This window comes from Cetorhinus maximus, chromosome 5 (assembly GCF_964194155.1).
Source record: "Cetorhinus maximus chromosome 5, sCetMax3.hap1.1, whole genome shotgun sequence".
NCBI lineage: Eukaryota > Metazoa > Chordata > Chondrichthyes > Lamniformes > Cetorhinidae > Cetorhinus > Cetorhinus maximus.
The window spans coordinates 65021580-65041316 of NC_135883.1; the positions used below are offsets into that span (position 1 = coordinate 65021580).

The window sequence follows — 19737 nt, forward strand, 5'->3', positions numbered from 1 at the left end:
AGCTGGATTTATGTTGCATGGAACCACTGGCTCATAGTCAAAATTCATGTGTCAACTTTTGACTATTTTCTTTCTCAATGCAGTGCAACTCAACTTTACACCTTAAAATTAAAAAAAAACTCATATAATTCAATTTCCTTAAGTAATTTTTGAATTTCAGCTTGTGCTGAAGTATTAGTTGATAAAGGGGAACCGGTAGATGTAGTGTATTTGGATTTCCAGAAGGCATTCGATAAGGTACCACATAAAAGCTAAGAGCTCATGGTATTATGGGTAATGTATTAGCATGGTTGGGGATTGGTTAACATGCAGAAGACAGAGTCGGGTTAATGGGTTGTTTTCAGGTTGGAAAGATGTAACTAGTGGAGGGCCTCAATTATTTACTACCTATATTAATGACGTGGAGGAGGGGGCAGAGTGTAATGTAGCCAAATTGATGATACAAAAATAAATGGGAAGGCATGTTGTGATGAGAACATAAGGAATCTGCGTGGGGATATAGACAGGTTGTGTGAGTGGGCAAAAACTTGGCAGTTGGAGTTTAATGTAGGAAAGTGTGAGGCCATGCACTTTGGTAGGAAGACTCAAAAGGCAGACTATTATTTAAATGGAGAGAGACTCCAAAAAAGTGCAGCAAAGAGGGATCTGGGTGTTCTTGTGCATGAAACACAAAAGGTTAACATGCAGGTGCAGCTAGTAATTAAGAAGGCAAATGGAATTTTGGCTAGGGGTTTGGAGTTTAAAAATAGGGAAGTCTTGTATTTTTATATTATTTATATATATTATTTATATATATTTGTATACATCTCTGTACAGGGTGTTGGTGAGGCCGCACCTGGAGTACTGTGTACTGTTTTGGTCCCCATATTTAAGAAAGAATATACTGGCATTGGAGGCAGTTCAAAAGAGATTCACTAGGCTGATTCTTGGGATGAAGGAGTTGACTTATCAGGAACGGCTAAACAGGTTAGGCCTTTATTCATTGGAGTTTAGAAGAATGAGGGGTGACCTTATTGAAACGTACAAGATTCTGAGGGGGCTTGACAGGTTAGATGTTGAGAAGATGTTTCCACTAGTGGGGGAATCTCGAACTAGGGAACAGTTATGGAATAAGGGGACACTCATTTAAAACTGGGATGAGAAGAAATTTCTTCTCTTGGAGGGTAGTGAATGTCTGGAATTCTCTACTACAGAGTTGTGGAGACTAGATCACTGGAAGTATTAAAAGAGAAGGTAGATTTTTAAAATTTTGGGGAGTTGAGGGCAATGAGGAGCTGGCACGAAAGAGAAGTTGAGGCCTGGGGCAGATCAGCCATGATCTTATTGAGTGGCGGGGCAGGCTTGAGGGGCCAAATGGCTTACTCCTGCTCCTGTTTCTTATGTTCTTAATAGCCCACTGAAAAGTGAACTGTTAATTTTCATTTGACTTTATGAACCCACAACAGTGTCCAGTTGAGAGTACGCCCAACATACAGCTATAGGTACTTTGTCACCAGCTCTACAACACAGTATGATTGTGACTTAACCCACCAATTTTTAAGCCTGCTTTTCCTGTGTCGACTTTCCCCTACTGGCAGATTACACTTGGGCTTGTCTCCGCTTTTTGCTTCTCCCTGACACTCCATTCAATGAAAGTTGAGAATTGTGTATGTGGAGAAAGAAATATGCAAATAGGATGGGAATAGCACATCAGAACAATGGAGGTGCTGTCCCACTGATCTGCCAAAGGCTTTAACAGTTTATTTATAGTATTGGCATTTTTCTTTTGTTCACAGGTTGACATACTTGCCGCTGTCACTGACCACCTTGAAACTGAAGGCCCTTTGGCTGTCTGAAAACCAGTCACAGCCTCTCCTAACTTTCCAGACTGATGTCGATGTAGAAACACGTGAAAAGGTTCTGACCTGTGTATTGCTTCCTCAACTGCCTTCTGAACAGAACAACTATGGTACAGTATCTGCCATTAGTAATACTATAATGTTCTAGTCAAAAAAAGACAAACAGAAAGATTTTTAAGAGGATTGATGCATTTCTGTTAATTTTCTTTAAAATCTAGCATATTTGCAGCATGGAGGGGTGGGGGTTGTGGGGGGGTGGGGGGGGGTGTGGCTGGGTTGGTTGGCGGGCGTGGGGAAATCATTCTTATATTTGTTTATCTATTTGCTTTCCTCTTTCCACTTACTCGGTAACCTGTTACAAAGCCTACATCACTCTTGCTCTGCATTTCCCCCTACATTTGCTTTGTCTGTGGCAATATTGGAAATATAATGAGCAATTCCTTGGACTGGGTCAGTAAAATGTCAGGGGTTAAAGGTCCATGAATAATCCAACGCCATTATACGCAGTGGAAATAATCAGTAAGTGTCACTCGAGCGCAGCGCGTCACAACACTATGTTACTTGAATTTCACTCCGCTCCTTGGTGTCGCATAATAAGTTGTTCGGCAATGCTTTTGAGTTACTGCTGTGCAACTCCCCTGATCCAAACTTTTTCGAAAATCTTCCTATGTGAATCCTAATTTCTATACTATGTTGCCATCTTTGATCAGTAACCTGGAAAGTTGTCTTGGCTCAGTTGGTTGTGGTCTCATCTCTGGGTGAGAAGATTGTTGATGCAACCCCCCCCGCCCCCAAACATAGTTGCTGCAGATAATCAATATCACAATTCACATGATAGGCCTGATCCAATATCCCAACACTTAATGTGGACTGCATTCAACAGCAGTTAATGAGATGCATTGGGGTAGAAATTAATATATGTTTCACCCGTTCTTTGGGGACGCAGCAGGTACAATGTATACCAAGTCCTGGGTGCAGGGTCCTGCACCTGTGTCGGCAGCTTCGCTATGTTGGCCTTCAGTGCTTTCAGGCCTCCCTGATGGGTGCCTGAAACCATCATTGTACTGAAAGAGGGCCACACTGTCAGAGAGTGCTGCCTTTTGGATAAGATGGTTAAACCTGTCTGTTTGGGGATGTTGCTCTGCTGTCCCAGACAATGTTTATCCCTTGACCATCTTTACTAAAACAGTGGTCATTTATCTCGTCATTTACTTTGTGGCTGTTCATGGGAGTTTACTGAGTGAAAATTAGCTGCCATGTTTGCCTTTGCTGCAAAATTGACTATACTTCAAAAATACTCTTTCCCTCCCACTTTTCCACTGTAACAAATGATTAGAGATTAAAGACTAATTTTTGGCGGTGACCCATCTAACTTTGTCCCCCATTTCAGTTTCATATGGAACTTCAGTGGCCTGGCTGAGGTTCCGAGTTCACCGTGTTGGGAATACTGGCTGCAAACCAATATTCTGAAAATGAGCTAAAAATGTGCTGAGCTCTTATAGTGCAGCCGTATTTTCAGGTAATTTGTACTGACTTCAAGTCGGTAATACGCGGATGGGAACTTCAGCAAAGCATAGCAACTTACTGCATCCTCAATCAATAACCTTAACTTTTTGGAGTAGTCACAATCATGGAATGGTTACAGAACAGGAGACCATTTGGCCCATCATGCCTGTTCTAGCTGTCTGTAAGAGCATCTCACCTTGCCCCACTCCCTCACCTTTTCCCTGTAGCCCTATAAAGTTTTTTCCCTCAGATAATTTTGCAACTGTCTTCTGAAAGCCACGTTTGAACCGGTCTCCACCACGCTCTTAGGCAGTGTGTTCCAGATCCTCGCCACTTGCTGTGTTTGCCCTCATGTTTTGCTGTTGCTTCTTAATCCCCTTAAAATGGTGTCCCCTGGTTCTGGATCCTTCCACCAATGGGAACAGTTTCTCCCTATCTACTCAGTCAAGATGCCTCATGATCTTGAATGAATTTGAATATTATTTCCTCCATTAAAGTGGGTAAATAAGCAAATGCACAGGGGAGGGAAAGGAAAAGCTACTTTGAAGTTCAGTGTTTTTTGCAGTTTTGTTGGCTTATGTTCAACAACTTAAATACCAGGCATGCAGGCTATCAGCTATCTTATCTTTCTGTAATCTGGGCATATTCCTGGTATATTGCTTAAATGTACCCACTTCATAGTTTTCAATCATAATTTCCATCACACTCAACAGTGAATTCAGCCAATGTGATTGGAAGCAATTAAATGAATATTGACTTGCATGGTGCATCCTGTCCAGCAGCTGAAACATCCACTCCTTCTACCACCAGCAGCGCACAAGGCTCCATCTGAAGCACCTCCCAAACTCCTAACGACCTACACTAGCTAGTTCAAGGGCAGCAGTTGCAAGTTGTCCTCTTAATACCTCCAGATTGGTGTGCGAATTATCGCTGTCTCTTCATCGTGGCAGGGTCAAAATCCTGGAACTGCATACCTAACAGGATTGGAGGAGTACCTTTGCTGCGAAGACAACAGCGCTTCAACAAGAAAGCTCACCACTGCCGCCTTGAGGGTTACTAGGGATGGGAATAAATGTCAGCTTTTACTAGCGATATTCCAAGCATAAATGAAATAAGAAAACTTTCCCTGCCAGGGCTGTTCCTGCTTCTATTACACTGTCAGACTTAAATCTTTCTCTTCAACTTCAAATTTCTTATTTATTGCACAGAACTGTGTCTCCGTGTCTAGTTGCTGTTCTTCTATTCCTACTTCCTATGCTTAGATGAAATACCTTGTAACCTCTGGGGATTTTTGATGGCTGTTTTTCTTTGAGAAAAGGATTTTGCTATTACAATATATTCAAGGTTTGTATTTTAAAACACAATGAATTTGCATCGGATTAAAAACAAAAACCATGGGCTGGAGAATGTATGTTAAAACCAGACAAACCGGAATGACCAGGGGCATTAAGCAATTCATCACCTTGTCTCAGGTGACTAAATAAATATGCACGTCCATCATGGTGGGCATGATACTGTTCACATGGACATGGCATCATGTGTATATGGAGGATCATATTGCAAGAGTCAATAATAAGTTTGCTTCATAGGCATGCCAGTGCATAGCTGCCCTCAAAATTTGGGAAAAATGAATATGTTTGAAAGACGACCAGTTTGCATCATAAGCAAGCCCTAATATTGCAACCTTGGCTTATGCTAAAAATAGTTGGGCAGTACCAGAACACTCATGAATGTATGGTGCTTAGCCCACTTAAAGGAGTGACTAGGATCACTACGCAAGAAAATATCTGACAGACACTTGTGACCCATCTGAATATGACTGATTCTGAGGCTGGTCCTCCCAAAAGTGTCTTCCAGGTATCATCTTTTCCAGTGAACAGAATCCTCATCTCTGTTCACCAAGTGTGGGGATTCAGAAGTACCACCCAGTTTTTAGCTACTCTTGCAAAAAGACAAATTAATCTCCTGGCCAATTGCAGCCCGTGTTTTTGTTCTAATGAGGCTTCCCATGAACTGAGCAAATTCATGCTGTGCTTCTTAACCCATTCATCTCCTCTCACTGGTTTAATTTATGTGTTGGCTACATGGTAGATATGTAAATAAACACTTTATTAAGCCTGCCCAGCTGCATGACCCACAAGTTGAAAATGAAATGGATACATGGTTAGACAATAGGCATCAACTGATAAATCAACTGTTGCAGGTTTAATTCGTGGCTGCATGGTTTGCTTAATATTGTGTACAATGACGTGGAAATAATGAATGAATTCAGTGTGAATGTCTGATCTGGCTAAAAACACAAATATTTCTGGGATGTATGCAGTTATTAATGGCACCTTAAGAGTTTCAATTCATTTGTTTTATGGAACATTTTCTCCTCATTTTGTTAATTTTTTTTGCCAGTCCCATTGTGCACTTTTTCTTTCTCCATTTATCTTGTTTTCACCCTCATTATGCTCTATTTCCTTTCTCTGTACTATTTTCAACTTACCTGGTGCCTACTTAAGTACCATTGTGTACTTTTTTTGATACCCTCTCTCCATTATTTTCAAGTCCCATTGTGCACATTTTCCTTGTTCTGCTTTTTCTTTCAATCCTGCTTGCATTTTTTCTTTTCTCACTTTATCTATTCCCAAACTGTTTTACCAAAGCTCATTGGGTTTTTCTTGACATATTTTTGAGCCCCATTTTGTGCTTTTCCCCCTTTCCTAGCCTCTCTCAAAAGACATGTCCCTATTTTAGAAAAGAATCTCCCTGCCGTGCAAGCACTTCTTTTGAAAATAAATAAATGCATGGTGCCTTTTTTAAAAACACTGCCTTTTCCTTGAACATACTGTGTACAGTTCCTGTGTTTATTTTGATTTCTGTCTGTGATGTTTACTTTATTCTTCCTTTTTTAGTCCCCCTCCTCTCTTCTCTGTCATCTCCCAACCTCAACATCCCCTCAGGCCAAGAAAGTAGTGTTTGCTTATATTGCAGCTAAATATTTTCCCTGTGGAATGCAAGAAGAGAGTTTTCTGTAAGTTTTGCAATTTGGGGGAAATTATGCCCTTCTCTTTCAATGCTTTTAAAACTGTGGAATATTTGAAAAAAATAATAGGTGAAAACGTATTAACTTTAACTCTGTCCTCTAACATAAAAATCCAGTTACATTTGGATAATAGTAAATCCTTAGTCATATGGACTCCAATATACTTTTGACCTAAGGGGAGGAATAAATTTGATATTTAAGTTGGATGCTTTTCTGATTTCTAATGAATTATAATTGGGTTTTAAAATCAATTATTTACTGACAAGCCCATGAAAGGCAGTGAGAAAACACTAAATCAAGTCAGGAACAGATGCTCAGCAACATGAAACAGAATAAAACTCCTAATGTGATGTAGAGAATATTGAAAGGCTTCTTTCATATTATTCCCTCTTTCAGAAAGAAAAATGTTTAAAAAGTGATTATATTTCCCTTTTGAGTACAGAATTTCCTTCATTTTAAAACAGAGCAACTTATAAATAATTTTGATTAGTAGAAATCAAATCAAATCTAACCAAATTTTGGAAACTATTTAGCAAATTTATTTACGTCATTAACTGTGCTAAACTGATTCCAGCAGATAACTTGCCACGCTGTGGAGCATTGGAAAGTTTGGTGAATGACATGTCTGATGAAATGTGGAACGAACGTGCAATGAACAGAATCAGTGCAATACGTTTCTTAGATGATGAGGATGACGATGACGACGAAGATAAGGTAATGGATGAGGAGCTAATTTCCATATGGTGCAGGAACATCTTTTCAAAGTAGTTGGGGAAACCAGTGGTGATTTCCATAAGTATGAGGAGTCTTTTTTTAACCCTCATCTAAATGCATTGTTTTTCTAATGGTTTGGAGTGACAGCTTTAAGCATTCACAATAATGCTACTTGGTGTGTTGCAGAATACCTTATGGAATTCAACATGCAAATGAGTGATTATTTTATGGTATGAGTGATCATAGAGCTAAATCCACCTTCTTCCACTAAAAAAATGATCTTTTTTGACAATAGATTGAAAAAAGACACCATTCATCAAATCCTCTGTCCAGGAATGAAGGCAAATGCTGCCAGTTTTAAGGGCCATCCTTCCCTTTTTAGTTCCCTGGAGCCCAGAAATATCCAGCAATATTACTAACTCTGACAGCCTGGAAAAGATGGGTAGTCCACACTGTAGGGACCCCAGAGTCCTGCCAACCTGCCCCTATTCTTGCGCATCCAGGCCTTCCAGTGCTTCTTGCTGCAAGTGCCTCAAAAGCGTGTTTGCAATAGAGAATGCCAAATTATTCCTTGCTAACAGCTGACCGACGCATTCCACCTTTGTCATAAGTATAGTGCTTGCTGTGGTCAAAGCATCTCAAATCATCAATAATCATCTCGAATTTAGTGTGAGCCAACCCCATTTGAACTAGCCACATGCAATGTTGAACATTCCCTCTGCTGCATCAAATACCTTTGCGCGATGTTGTTGTCCGTACTATAGGATAAGATCGGAAACAAATGTTCACCTGAGGACCATGTCCTATGTCATTCGCCCTAGTTGGAGTAAAAGAAGAGACATCTAAAAGCTGATAGTTACCATCTCTATCAGCAGCAGGTTGAAAGAGCAATCGTACTAAATTTCTAACTGCACATATGTTGCCCCACACAAACTTTGTAAGTTCTTCCCTCAACCTTTCCAAACGAGTAGTGTCAGAACTATGGGACCTGCCACTTCAGTTCTGGTCACTATTGGCTCCAGCATTTTGACAGGAGCATCTGGAGGCAGCCTTAGCTATGACCAGATTGACAAACCATTAGATCTGATTCTACATTGATTTGGCTTACTGCTGGTCAAATAAGGGACCACTGTCACTTACGGGCTTACCAGCTGCCACTCCAGGCAGCAAGAAAGTATATTGCTTCACTTTGGAGCAGCCCAAAATCCTCATCCCCACCAAGACCCCTCATTCTTTTGATTCTCCCTCATTACAGAACAATAGGCAAGGTCCTGACCCTGCAGACTAGTATGCATGTGTGAAAATCTTTATAAGACTCTGTGTATGTTTCTATAGGCACCAGCAAACCTAATATAGTTCACCATGACCTGTGCAGTATTGTAAGTTTTTGTGAAGCTTAACAATAGCAGCTTAAAAATATTTGAGAGGGGAGTGAAACAAAGAAAAAGGAAAATTGAGCTGATGTGCTACCTCACTTTGTTACAGTATGTAAGTTTTGTAACTTGCTCATTTATATCTGTGACTTTCCCCCCAAGTTGATTTTCTGCTTCGACTTGGCTGCGAAAGAGGTGAATAAAAGATGCTTCCCATTCTTCTTTCCTTTCCCCAATGGCAGTAGCAAGCAGGGTGGAGAAAATTTCTGGCTCATTTACCCTGTGCCATTATTTTGTAACTCCAGTAAATCAGTTCTTGCTACTCTTTATTGTGACCCACAAAATAAAACCAATCAATCCCTACCTTGTCTTCATAAACTAAAACTATTGTCTCATTGCTCAAACTAAATTTAGATGTAGCCGATATCCACCTACGTCAAGACCCAGCCGCTTAATAAATCTTTGTTTATTGACTGGGAAAGCAGGTCCTGATAGCTGAGCAGAGTTCAGATGATAAAGAAACTAGTTCTATAAATGGATGCTTGCAGTTTTTTAATTTTATCTTGCACTCACTAAATATTACATGCGAGCCCATTAAAGTTTTAAAAAGTGTCATGTACAAAATATTCTCCCTTTTGTCCAACATCTTTAAATGCAACAAAATGCATGCAGGAGTGATTACCATGTACTTACTACAGTACAACCTGCCTTGCGGACTGTATAAACTTGTAATCATTGACCAGAACAAATGTTTTCTTGAGACTGTTGAAACAACCGTTCTTAATACTAAATTAATGCCAGAGAATATTCTGAAATTTAAAAAATAAGTTGGCAAATAACAACGGACATAAACAAAATTGTAATCTTCTGCTATGCGTTTTATTTGCTATGAAGCAGAATTAGTGGAATCCCTCCTAAATCGACCCAGATTTTTCAATCCTTGATGAAGAAATGGCACTTGCTGTTCATTGCGCTTACGCCTGCCCACAGATTTTCTGGGCTTTTGAGCAACAATTTGCCGTTACTGAAGATAATTTCCAGCACTGTTTCCTGTGCAGGAGATCAATGACAAGCGAGGAGGGCAACCAACAGCGTGTCCCTTCAACTAGTCAGATAGAAGCTCATTGAGATACGCAGAGTATAAACCTGCGTAGGAAGTATGAATTAGAATATTTAATACCATGTAAAATCTGGTACAGAAAGCAAAATAATGGGAGAGAAAGATGGGATTAAGAGAGAGAGAAAAGAGGCAAAGAAGAGGTGAATATACTTTCTTCAAAATCTCCAACAATAATTAAATTCTGCAAGAATGAGATTCTGCAACTATGAAATGTAATTTTCGGGGCTAGAGAGGTTGTTTTATTCTAATTAAGACTTAATTACATTGTTAAAAATTCATTCATACCTGAATGCCCCAGCTCTAACTTTTTCTGTTGTGTTTGGTGAGTAAGTACTGCAATTATGCACTCTTACATGTATTTTAATGCCAAATCTCTCAGAGGTACTGGTGGAGAAAGCTTGTGGAGGAGCAGGGCAACTAGGACAACAGCTTCTGGATTGCCACATTTAATTTTATTTCACATTAAACATAAAGTGAGAAAAAAATGCTGTTTAAAAATGAGTTAAAACGTCTGTACAACAATGCACACAGGGGAGCTGATGGCAAGTATGCATTGGGAGGAACCAGACGTAGGGATTACTGAGACATAGCTGCAGAAAAAATAAAGCGTGGGAAGTAAAATCTGGAATTAAAAGCTAGTCTCAGTAATAGTGATCATGAAACCGTTGCCGATTGTCGTAAAAACCCAACTAGTTCACTTAATGTCCTTTAGGAAAGGAAATCTGCCATCCTTATCTGATCTGGCCTAGAAGTGACTCCCAACCTACAGCAATGTGGTTGACTCTTAACTGCCTTCTGAAATGGCCTAGAAAGCCATTCAGTTCAATGGCAATTAGGGATGGATAACAAATGCTGGCCTTTCTAGTGATGCCCACATCCCATGAAAGAATAATAAAAAAAACCTTAATAAAACCTTACAATTACAAACAAATTGCATGAGTTTTGAAGATGAATGAGCAAAATATTCACCAACCAATCAGTTACAGAATGCAGCCGCTCCACTCTGCTCTGGAGCCACAGGCTGCACTGGATTGGATAGCTGTTCCATATGCTGCTGACTGCCCCCGGGCCCTCCTGTCACCCGCTGTCCTAGATACTGCCGATTGCCTCCAGGCACTCTTTTCGTCCGCTCTTCTAGATGCTGCTTATTTGCCTTCGGGTCCTTCTTTTGCTTGCTCTTCAAAAAGGATGTGTTGAACAAAATAAATAAATTCACAAAGGACAGAGTCCCTGGTCCCGATGGATTGCATCCACGTATTTTAGAAGAATCTAAGGAAGAGATAGCCGAAGCATTACTACTCATATTTAATAATTCATTAGAAAATGGTGTAATGTCAGAGGACTGGCGGGTAGCTAACATGATTCCTATATTTACGAAGGGGGAACAGAATATGTCCACCAAATTATAGACAAGTCAGTTTAACATCAGTGGTAGGAAATATAATGGAATCCTTAGCAAAAGAGAGAACAGAAGAACATTTAGAAATGAGAAATAATATGGATAGTCAGTGTGGATTTCAAAAAGGAAAATCTTACTTGACTAACCTTTATTTATTTTTTTGAGGAGGTAACGAGAGTAGACGGTGGCAATGTGGTAGATGTAATTTGTCTGGAATTTCAAAAGGCCTTTGATAAGGTGCCCCATAATAGACTAATGACTAAGGTCAAAGAATGTGGAGTGTGGGGCAAGTGGCAGAATGGATCATTGGTTGGCATCAAGACAAAGCAGAGAGAGTGGGAGCTTTTTCATAAAGGCAAAATGTGGGTGTTCCACAAGGCTTAGTGCTGGGACGATTGCTGTTCATAACTTTAATGATTTGGACATTGGAATCAAAAATACAATTTCTAAATTTGCACAAGACACCAAATGGGGCTGGGTGGGAGGCAACAGTCAATAGACTGCAACAAATTACAGGAGGACATTAATGAACTTGCAGAATGGACAAATAATTGGAAAATGGTGTACAACGCAGATAAATGTGAGGAAGTACATTTTAATAGGAAGAATAGGGAGGTCACTTATTATTTGGAAAGTGCAAGTCTAGGGGGGTAGAGGAACAAAGGGATCTGAGTACAAATGTACCAATCAGTAAATGTTGTGCCACAGGTTAGCAATGCCATCAAAAAGCAAACCAAGCTCCAGGCTTTATTTTTTCTTTTAGAGGGATAGAATTGAAAAGTAGGTAAGTTATGCTAAACCTACATCGAAACTTAGACCACACTTGGAGTACAGCGTGCAACTCTGGTTGCCATATTATAAAAAGGATATGGAGACACTGGAGAGGGTGCTTAGAAGATTTACAAGGATGATACCAGAAATATGTGGGTTTACATATCAGGAAAAGTTTGACAGGCAGGGTCACTTTTTTCTTGAAAAAAGAAGACCAAGGGGGTGACATAATCGAGACAGTTAAAATTCTGAAAGGCTTTGATAGAGTGGATACAGAAAGAATGTCTCCTCTTATGAGGAAGTGCATAACTAGAGGCCATCAGTATAAGATAGTTGAAGTGAATAGTGTAGATGTATTTATAGGGAAACTAGACAAGCAAATGAGGGAGAAGGGAATAGAGGGTTAGGATGGTGAATTTAGGTGAGGAAAGATGGGAGGAGTGGAGCGTAAACCCCAGCATGGACTGGTTAGGCTGAAAGGCCTGTTTAGGTGTCGTACATCCTATGTTATCCCGTATAATCCATATAATCTTATGTAAACTGTGCATGTGATGACGCCAGAAGTTGCTGTCTGATTTACTTTATAATGATGGTGAGCACTAATAGTCATGCCATTATTTCTACCACAGAATCTGGGCCATTGTGATTTTTTTTCAATAAAGTACTGTTTGGCTTCCTTCCATATCTGTAATCTGTGCTACAGGCTTTGAGTGCCAGATGAATTGAGTCGCATATTAAATGGCAACTACAGCCCAGTAGATTTATCTTTCCTGTCTCAAGTGTACATTCTAAACATTGATTGCTCTTAGCAGCTGTTCAAGATGCACTGAGCTTTGTGTGATATTGTAATGATTGTATTAAACCAAAGCAACATTGAATTCTTACAGTAGGAAGCCTTTCAAGCTGCGAGGAAGACAGCATCTTCATAGGAGCAGTTTATTATAATTCAATTTCCTTGCTCTTTTACCTTCATTTCTTTGTATTTAGCTATTACTTAATAAGATTGACTTGGCTTCAGTGGCCATTTGAATTTGTGGTCATTCAGGGATATGAGAGACAAATTAAATGATTTTAACACTGGAGCTCAAATGTGTAAAAAGTGTATCCTATCCTATTACAAATATCCTTTCCTTGCTGTTGTCCCATTAATCTCTTTAATTTTTTTTATTATTCATTTACGGGATGTGGGCTTTGCTGCCTGGGCCAGCATTTATTGCCCATCCCTAGTTGCCCCTGAGAAGGTGGTGGTGAGCTGCCGCCTTAAACTGCTGCAGTCCATGTGGTGTAGATATACCCACAGTGCCGTTAAGAAGGGAGTTCCAGGATTTTGACCCAGGGACATGGAGGAACAGTGATATATTTCTAAGTCAGGATGGTGAGTGACTTGGAGGGGAACTTCCAGGTGGTGGTGTTCCCATCTATCTGCTGCCCTTGTCCTTCTAGATGGGTTTGGAAGGTGCTGTTGAATGAGCCTTTGTGAATTCCTGCAGTGCAACTTGTAGATGGTACACACTGCTGCTACTGGGCTTCGATGGTGAAGGCAGCTCACCACCACCTTCTCAAGGGCAACTAGGGATGGGCAATAAATGCTGGCCCAGCCAGCAAAGCCCACATCTTGTGAATGAATAAAAAATAAATTCATGAAGAGAGATTAATAGGGCAGCAGTAAGGATAGGACATTTGTAATAGGATAGGATGCACTTTTTATGCTTTAGAGCTTCAGTGTTAAAAAAATTAAAATTGAGAACAGTCGCATTTAGGCATGCAGGTGTCTGATTCCTTTTCAGAAAAATACCAGTAAACCATATCTTTCTTACTCGTATGATCTTCACACATTAAAAAAGGTAGCAATACTTTCTGAAATGTGGTCACTTTGCAGTGGAAGCTTTTTTCACCCCTGCCCTCCCTTTGTTCTGGCACATATTTCTATCATACCTCCACAACATGGCGACCTTTTCTATCACTAATTTGTGAGTTCCTAATCTTTATCAGGTTACCAAAGCAGCAAAGTGAGTTGAATCTTAGTCATCCTCCCAGTGGAGGGAAGAAAGTTGCAGGCATTGACCCTCAAGCTGTTCTTCTTCATTCCATATGCTTATCAGTCCAAGTGTGGAGAACTTGAGATATTTGGTTATTGCACACCTGAATTATTATTTTAGAAATGTTTGTATCCCTGCCATCACTGAAACCATCTACCTATGTAACTTTGCCCAACTTTGTCCCTTCCTCAACACATCTCTGAAACCCTCCTCCATGCCTTTGTTACAGCAAGACATGGCTGATTCAAAGCACTCCTGGTTACCCTTGCATTTTCCACCCTCTATAAACTTGAGGTGATCCAACCTCCACTGCCCTTGTTCTAACTCACACCAAATCCCATTTACCCATCATCCTTGTGCTTGTTGGCCTTCTTTGGCTTCAGATTAAGCAATGCCTTGATTTTAAAATTCTCAACCTTGTTTTCAAATTGCACCATGCCCTTGCCGCTTCCTACCTCTGTAACCTCTTCCAGCCCCACAACCAACGAAGATGTCTGTGCTCCTTTAGTTCTGGCCTCTTGAGCACCCTGTGATTTTAATTGTTTCACTAGTGATGGCCATGCCTTCAGCTGCCAAAACTTAACCTCTAGAATTCCTTCCCTGAACCATTCTGCCTCTTGATGAGGAAGAATAAAAAAGAAGCATATTATCTAAATGGTGAGAAATTGCAGAACTCTAAGATGCAGAGGGACCTGGGTGTCCTAGTACATGAATCACAAAAAGGTTAGTATACAGGTACAGCAAGTCATTAGGAAAGCAAATAGAATATTATCATTTATTGAGAGGGGAATTGATTACAAAAGTAGGGAGTTTATGTTTCAGTTATACGGGGCATTGGTGAGACTACATCTGGAGCATTGTGTAAAGTATTGGTCTCTTTATTTAAAGAAGGATGTAAATGTGTTGGAAGCACAAGGTGTTGGAGAGAAGGTTTACTCGACTAATACCATGAATGAGCGCTTATCTTATGAGGAAAGGTTGGACAGGCTGGGCTTGTATCTGCTGGAGTTTAGAAGAGTAAGAGGCAACTTGATTGAAATATATAAGATCCTGAGAGGTCTTGACAGGATGGATGTGGAAAAGATGTTTCCTCTTGTGGGATAACCTGGAACTAGGGGTTATGGTTTAAAAATAAGGGGTTGTCCATTTAAGACAGATGAGAAGAAATGTTTTTTTCTCAGGGCCAAGAGTCTTTGGAATTCTCTTCCTCAAAAGGCAGTGGAAGCAGAGTCAATGAATATTTTTAAGATAGATTCACCCCCTTGCTTATCAAGGAAGGTTATTGAGGGTAAGTGGGAATGTGAAGTTGAAGTTGCATTCAGATCAGCCCTGATATTGAATGGCAGAGCCGGCTCGAGGGGCCTATTGGCCTACTCCTGCTCCTAATTTGTATGTTCATATGACCTCTCTTTCCTCCTTTAAGATGCTCCTTAAAACCTTAGTCTTTGACCAAGCTTTTGATTATTTGCCCTTAATATCTCCTTATGTGACTGCTTTGTTTTATGACACTCCTGTGAAATGCCTCAGATGTTTTAATACATTAAAAGGTGCTGTTAAGTACAAATTGTTGTTGCCATTTAATTTGGAATAACTCTCAGAACTAAAGGGTTTATAGGATTTTAACATCACCTACTCCACAGAAAATTATGAACTTCAGTATCACCGGTAAGTAAGGAAAGAAAACTTTCACCTCTGGTGGACAATAACTACACGAGATTTCTTTTTGTTTGAGTGTTGGTTACTTCCATTGCTTCAAATGAGATACTGTTGGGCACCTGCTGTTTGCTTAACTGTGCATTTGATGTCTAGGGCACACTTCTGAGGAGAGCCACTCCACACCCAGGGGAACTGAAGACCTTGAAAAAGACGGCAGAGAACTTGAGGAATGACATGAATGCTGCTAAAGGACTGGACTCCAACAAAAATGAGGTCAATAATGCCATTAAAAGAGTGACCACTTCTGTATAGAGTTTTACCTCAAACTCTCACCTCGTGTGTCTCCCTGACTGTGTAAACATTAATGTTAACCCATCCTTGGAACTGTTCCAGTCTGTGTGTACATACCAACCCCACCTGATTTTGTTTCTTCATGTCAACAATGTTTATAGTAACTGCAACCTGGAAGAAAGTGCCTTGTTTCCACCAGTGATTGCACCCATCTGCCCATGTTTTATCATGCCATCTTTTTTTCCTAAAAGAACTATTCATCTTTTTATATATATATATATATATATATGTATATGTAGATGCACTGCTGTATAGAATTAGAAATCCTTGCATATAATTTTGTTATACACAGGGTGAATGCATTTTTTAAAAAAGGTATATTTTTGGGGGTTGTATGCCCAGGTATTTGGACCTGCTGAAAAATAATTGTACAGTTTTATGTGAAATTTGATACTTTTATACGGTTTGGCAGCTTGGATTGTGTAAATTTTAAAATTTTTGTATAGCAAGTTTGATAATAGGTAATGCAAGTTTTTTGAATTTCATCAAGAGCTATGGTACACATTTTTAGTAGCTGAAGAAATCAACTCTTTGTTTCCCAAATCATCTGCATTCTGTGTTCAAACTGTTGAATTACTCACTAGTGTCTCCCTTTCCCGACCCTCTCCCTTCCATGTTGTAAGCCAAGTCTTTAGTGTGATGTACTAATAACACAAAACTATTTTTTCTCCTTGGGATAGTCTTGCAGTGGTTAGACACTATTTTTGTGGGGCACAGAAAAAAAACACTACACCGGAGGTGTATGCATCAGAACTCGAAGGTTTGTTGTAACTTTTAACCCTTGCCCTGCTGAATAAACAGAATTTGCACCAAACGAATATGCTGTGACGTACACTTTAAAGGGTTAATTCTAATCAACGTAACCCCCCCCCCCCCACCCCCCCCCCTTCATCATCCTTTGCCTGGCACTGCATTTTCTATTGACTGGAATGTTAACAACTGTTGCACAGTTGCAAACAGTTTTATAATGAATGAAATTTGAGGTTCAGTCTTGATCTTTATTCATTGTTCACATACTGCACAAGAAATTTTAAGATTTGTTTTACAATAAGTGAAGGCTTTTTGCTGGCCAAGGATAACCACTGATTTAAAAAATAAATTGGCAGTAGTCTTTCAAATGAGCAGGTCATTTTCCAGTTCGATTTATTTTCTACTGGTGCTGAGATATATCGAATTGATACAAGGGGTATAATCTTATGTTGAGACCTCCAGTCAGGCAACCATAGAAGTAAAGCTTGAGTGGTTTATGATCATTTTGGTCATTGTCTAAACAGAGATTGTTACGGGTTTGAGGTCACCTCTTGCTGTCTATTCAGAATGTACCCTTGATCACTTTCATTTTGGTAATTATATTGATGACTCTCTTTGTTCACTCTGGTCCTGTATTTAGAAACTGGTAGGGTGGGTTTGTATTGATTCATTGATCTGCTTGTTTGATAAACTAGATACATTTTATGTATTTTTGCCTAATAAACATGATTAATTTTTGTAAGAATCTTTGAAGAAAACAAATGTTTTGAAATTAGTGATTTGAAAAATTTATGTTTAATGTTCTGTAGTCTACACATATTGAACAATATGTTTACCTGCTAGGAATTTTCTGCTTCGACTTTTATTTATTCTTTGTTGTTAGTACGTGAATTAGTTTTGCTGTTTTCTTTTTCCGTTTCTTCAGCTTTTCGGTAACTACAGAATGTTTGTTTTTTTCTTTCTTTTGGTAGCTTTGACAGTTACTCCAGATCTTTAATTGATTGCAGGAAAATTCTGTTTGCGGTATACGTTGTAATTATATATTTCAGTAGCATAATTTAACTGTCTTTCAACTTAATTGGTATTTATGAACACCTGTCGTTAATGCCAATTTGCTCCCTGGCTGCAGCATTGCTAACTTCTTCAAAGAAGAAACTTGAGTTTACATAATCAAGTATTTCATTAATGGGAAAATGATTGAAAAAATTGTCCCTATGTTGGGTTTTATGCTCCAAAATTTGCAGGCAATTCATTATTTCCCTGACTGCTATATTTTAAATGAAAGGCTGCTTACGGACTTGCCATCAGCTCTTGCTCCTCCCTATGATTAGCAGTGATATCACCCATGGCTTTCGGCGTGAAGTCTCACTCTCACCCTTGATCTTTTTTTCCCTTTTGAAACTTTGGCCATCTAGTCTTGGTTTGAGATGTTTTGGTGTGAATCCTTTCATTAGAGCACTTTGTTTTTGTTCAAAAGAAAAGTACCTCCATACATCCTGGGCTTCGATATATGCGAATTCTTAAATTAGGACTAATTAATTCAAGGATTCCTCATATGCGAGGAGTCTGCCTTTATAATTGAATCTGCAGTTCAAATCTAAAATGCAGCTCAGGCACTCCAAAGAACTATTTGCTTACGCAGGTGGCCACTAATTCATCTCAGGGTGGGTTCTTTATTGTCTTATGTGGCTAGGGACAAATCATTAAACATGCGTCGAAACTAATAGACTTCCTTTAGCTTGTATACCAGAACCTCATTACTGGCAGTTGCTGATGGGTCTCTTTTATTTCATGGCACTGGAACATCTGCATCAATGTTTAATGATGAAGCAAAGGCAAAAATTTTGGTATGCACTCCAAAAGACTTTCTATCTATTGGTCATAACCCTTTCATCGGGGGGTTTTACCTAAAGTAACACTCGTTCTGAACAGATCTTTGCGGTTGATGCCACTTTACTTTGAAGAATTACACAGTAACTCTGCATGTTTCTCGAATCCTCGTTTTTCAGGGTTTATTAACTCAGTCAGCCCAAGCCAGAGTTTAAATAGAGTTACACATAAATTGCAGCATAGAAACCAGCCAATTCGGCCCACCTGGTATCTGCTGGTGTTTATGCTCCGCATGAGCCTCCTGTTGTAGTAAATCATTTAACCATATCTGCATATCCCTCTATTCCTTTCTCCATCATGTACCTACCTGGCTTCCCCTTTAAATACTCTTTACCTCAACTACTTTTCGTGGTAGCAAGTTTCACATTCTAACTACTACATTTTTGAAATAAAATCTCCTGAATTAGTTGGATTTTGTCTATATTTATACTTATAACCCCTAGATTTGAACTTATCCACAAGTGGAAGCATCTTCCCTGCCAACTGTATCAAATCCATTCAAAATTTTAAAGACCCCTTTTATATCACTCATCTTCTAGAGAAAAGAATCCTACCTGTTCTGCCTTTGCTGATGAGTATGGTCTCTCAGCCTAGTATCATCCTCGCATTTTTTTATCCTTCCACCTTCTCTATTGCCTCTATATCCTTGTAATATGGAGGCCAGAACAAGCACAATACTCCATGTGTGACCTAACCAAGCTTCTATATAAGTTTAACATCTCTGCTTTTCAACTTTCTTCCTCTGGAAATGGTCTTCAATATTTTGTTTGCATTGCTTTTACCTTATTAACCTGCATGCTGCTTTCAATGATTTGTGATTAAAAGCCCTAGTTTCCCCTGTTACTCCTCTAACGCATTTAGACTCGTATTTTCCAAGGGGAATGTGATCTCCTTATTCCTCTTGGCAAAGGACTTTTGGGAAAATGAAAATGTCACCTTGGCCAAAAAACACTCTTATTTCAGCCACACTCTTCTTATCCCTAAAGATGTCCATCATCTAGTGCCTTAAACCTACTTAAGCTGTTTGCTTGAGTGGCCTTCCTCTCGTAACTATGTCTATTGCCCTTTGTGACAATTCTACCTGAATTTCTATTTGACTTCTGATTCCTTCCCTAATTTTTGAGCTGTTTTTGTTGACATGAAGTTTATCAATTGCCACAATGATTATAAAAGATTTTTGCCATGCCGCTTGTTGCTAAGGTATAATTTTTATTGTCCAATTCTGGACTCTCTTGAATAATTGTGTATTCTTTCAGTTTAGTGTCAGGTAATGTAGACAGTACTGTTTGTGGGTCAGGC

At 39.4% G+C, this 19737-nt stretch overlaps 1 protein-coding gene and 1 long non-coding RNA gene across 3 annotated transcripts in view; one reads left to right on the plus strand and one right to left on the minus strand.

The window, feature by feature from the left end:
* Positions 1–17293, plus strand: part of lrrc1 (leucine rich repeat containing 1) — a 155517-nt gene extending 138224 nt beyond the window's left edge. Inside the window, exons 12-14 of one of the 2 annotated variants that reach the window (XM_078541931.1) lie at positions 1776–1948; positions 6950–7089; positions 15601–17293. In XM_078541931.1, the coding sequence (XP_078398057.1) occupies positions 1776–1948; positions 6950–7089; positions 15601–15759 (472 nt within the window). In that variant the 3' untranslated portion in view covers positions 15760–17293. The remainder of the gene's footprint in view (positions 1–1775; positions 1949–6949; positions 7090–15600) is intronic. The other variant, XM_078541932.1, reaches the window with a different exon arrangement.
* LOC144680686 (uncharacterized) overlaps positions 1–19737 on the minus strand; it is a 462270-nt gene that overhangs the window by 208156 nt on the left and 234377 nt on the right. The gene's annotated exons all lie outside the window — the stretch shown is intronic.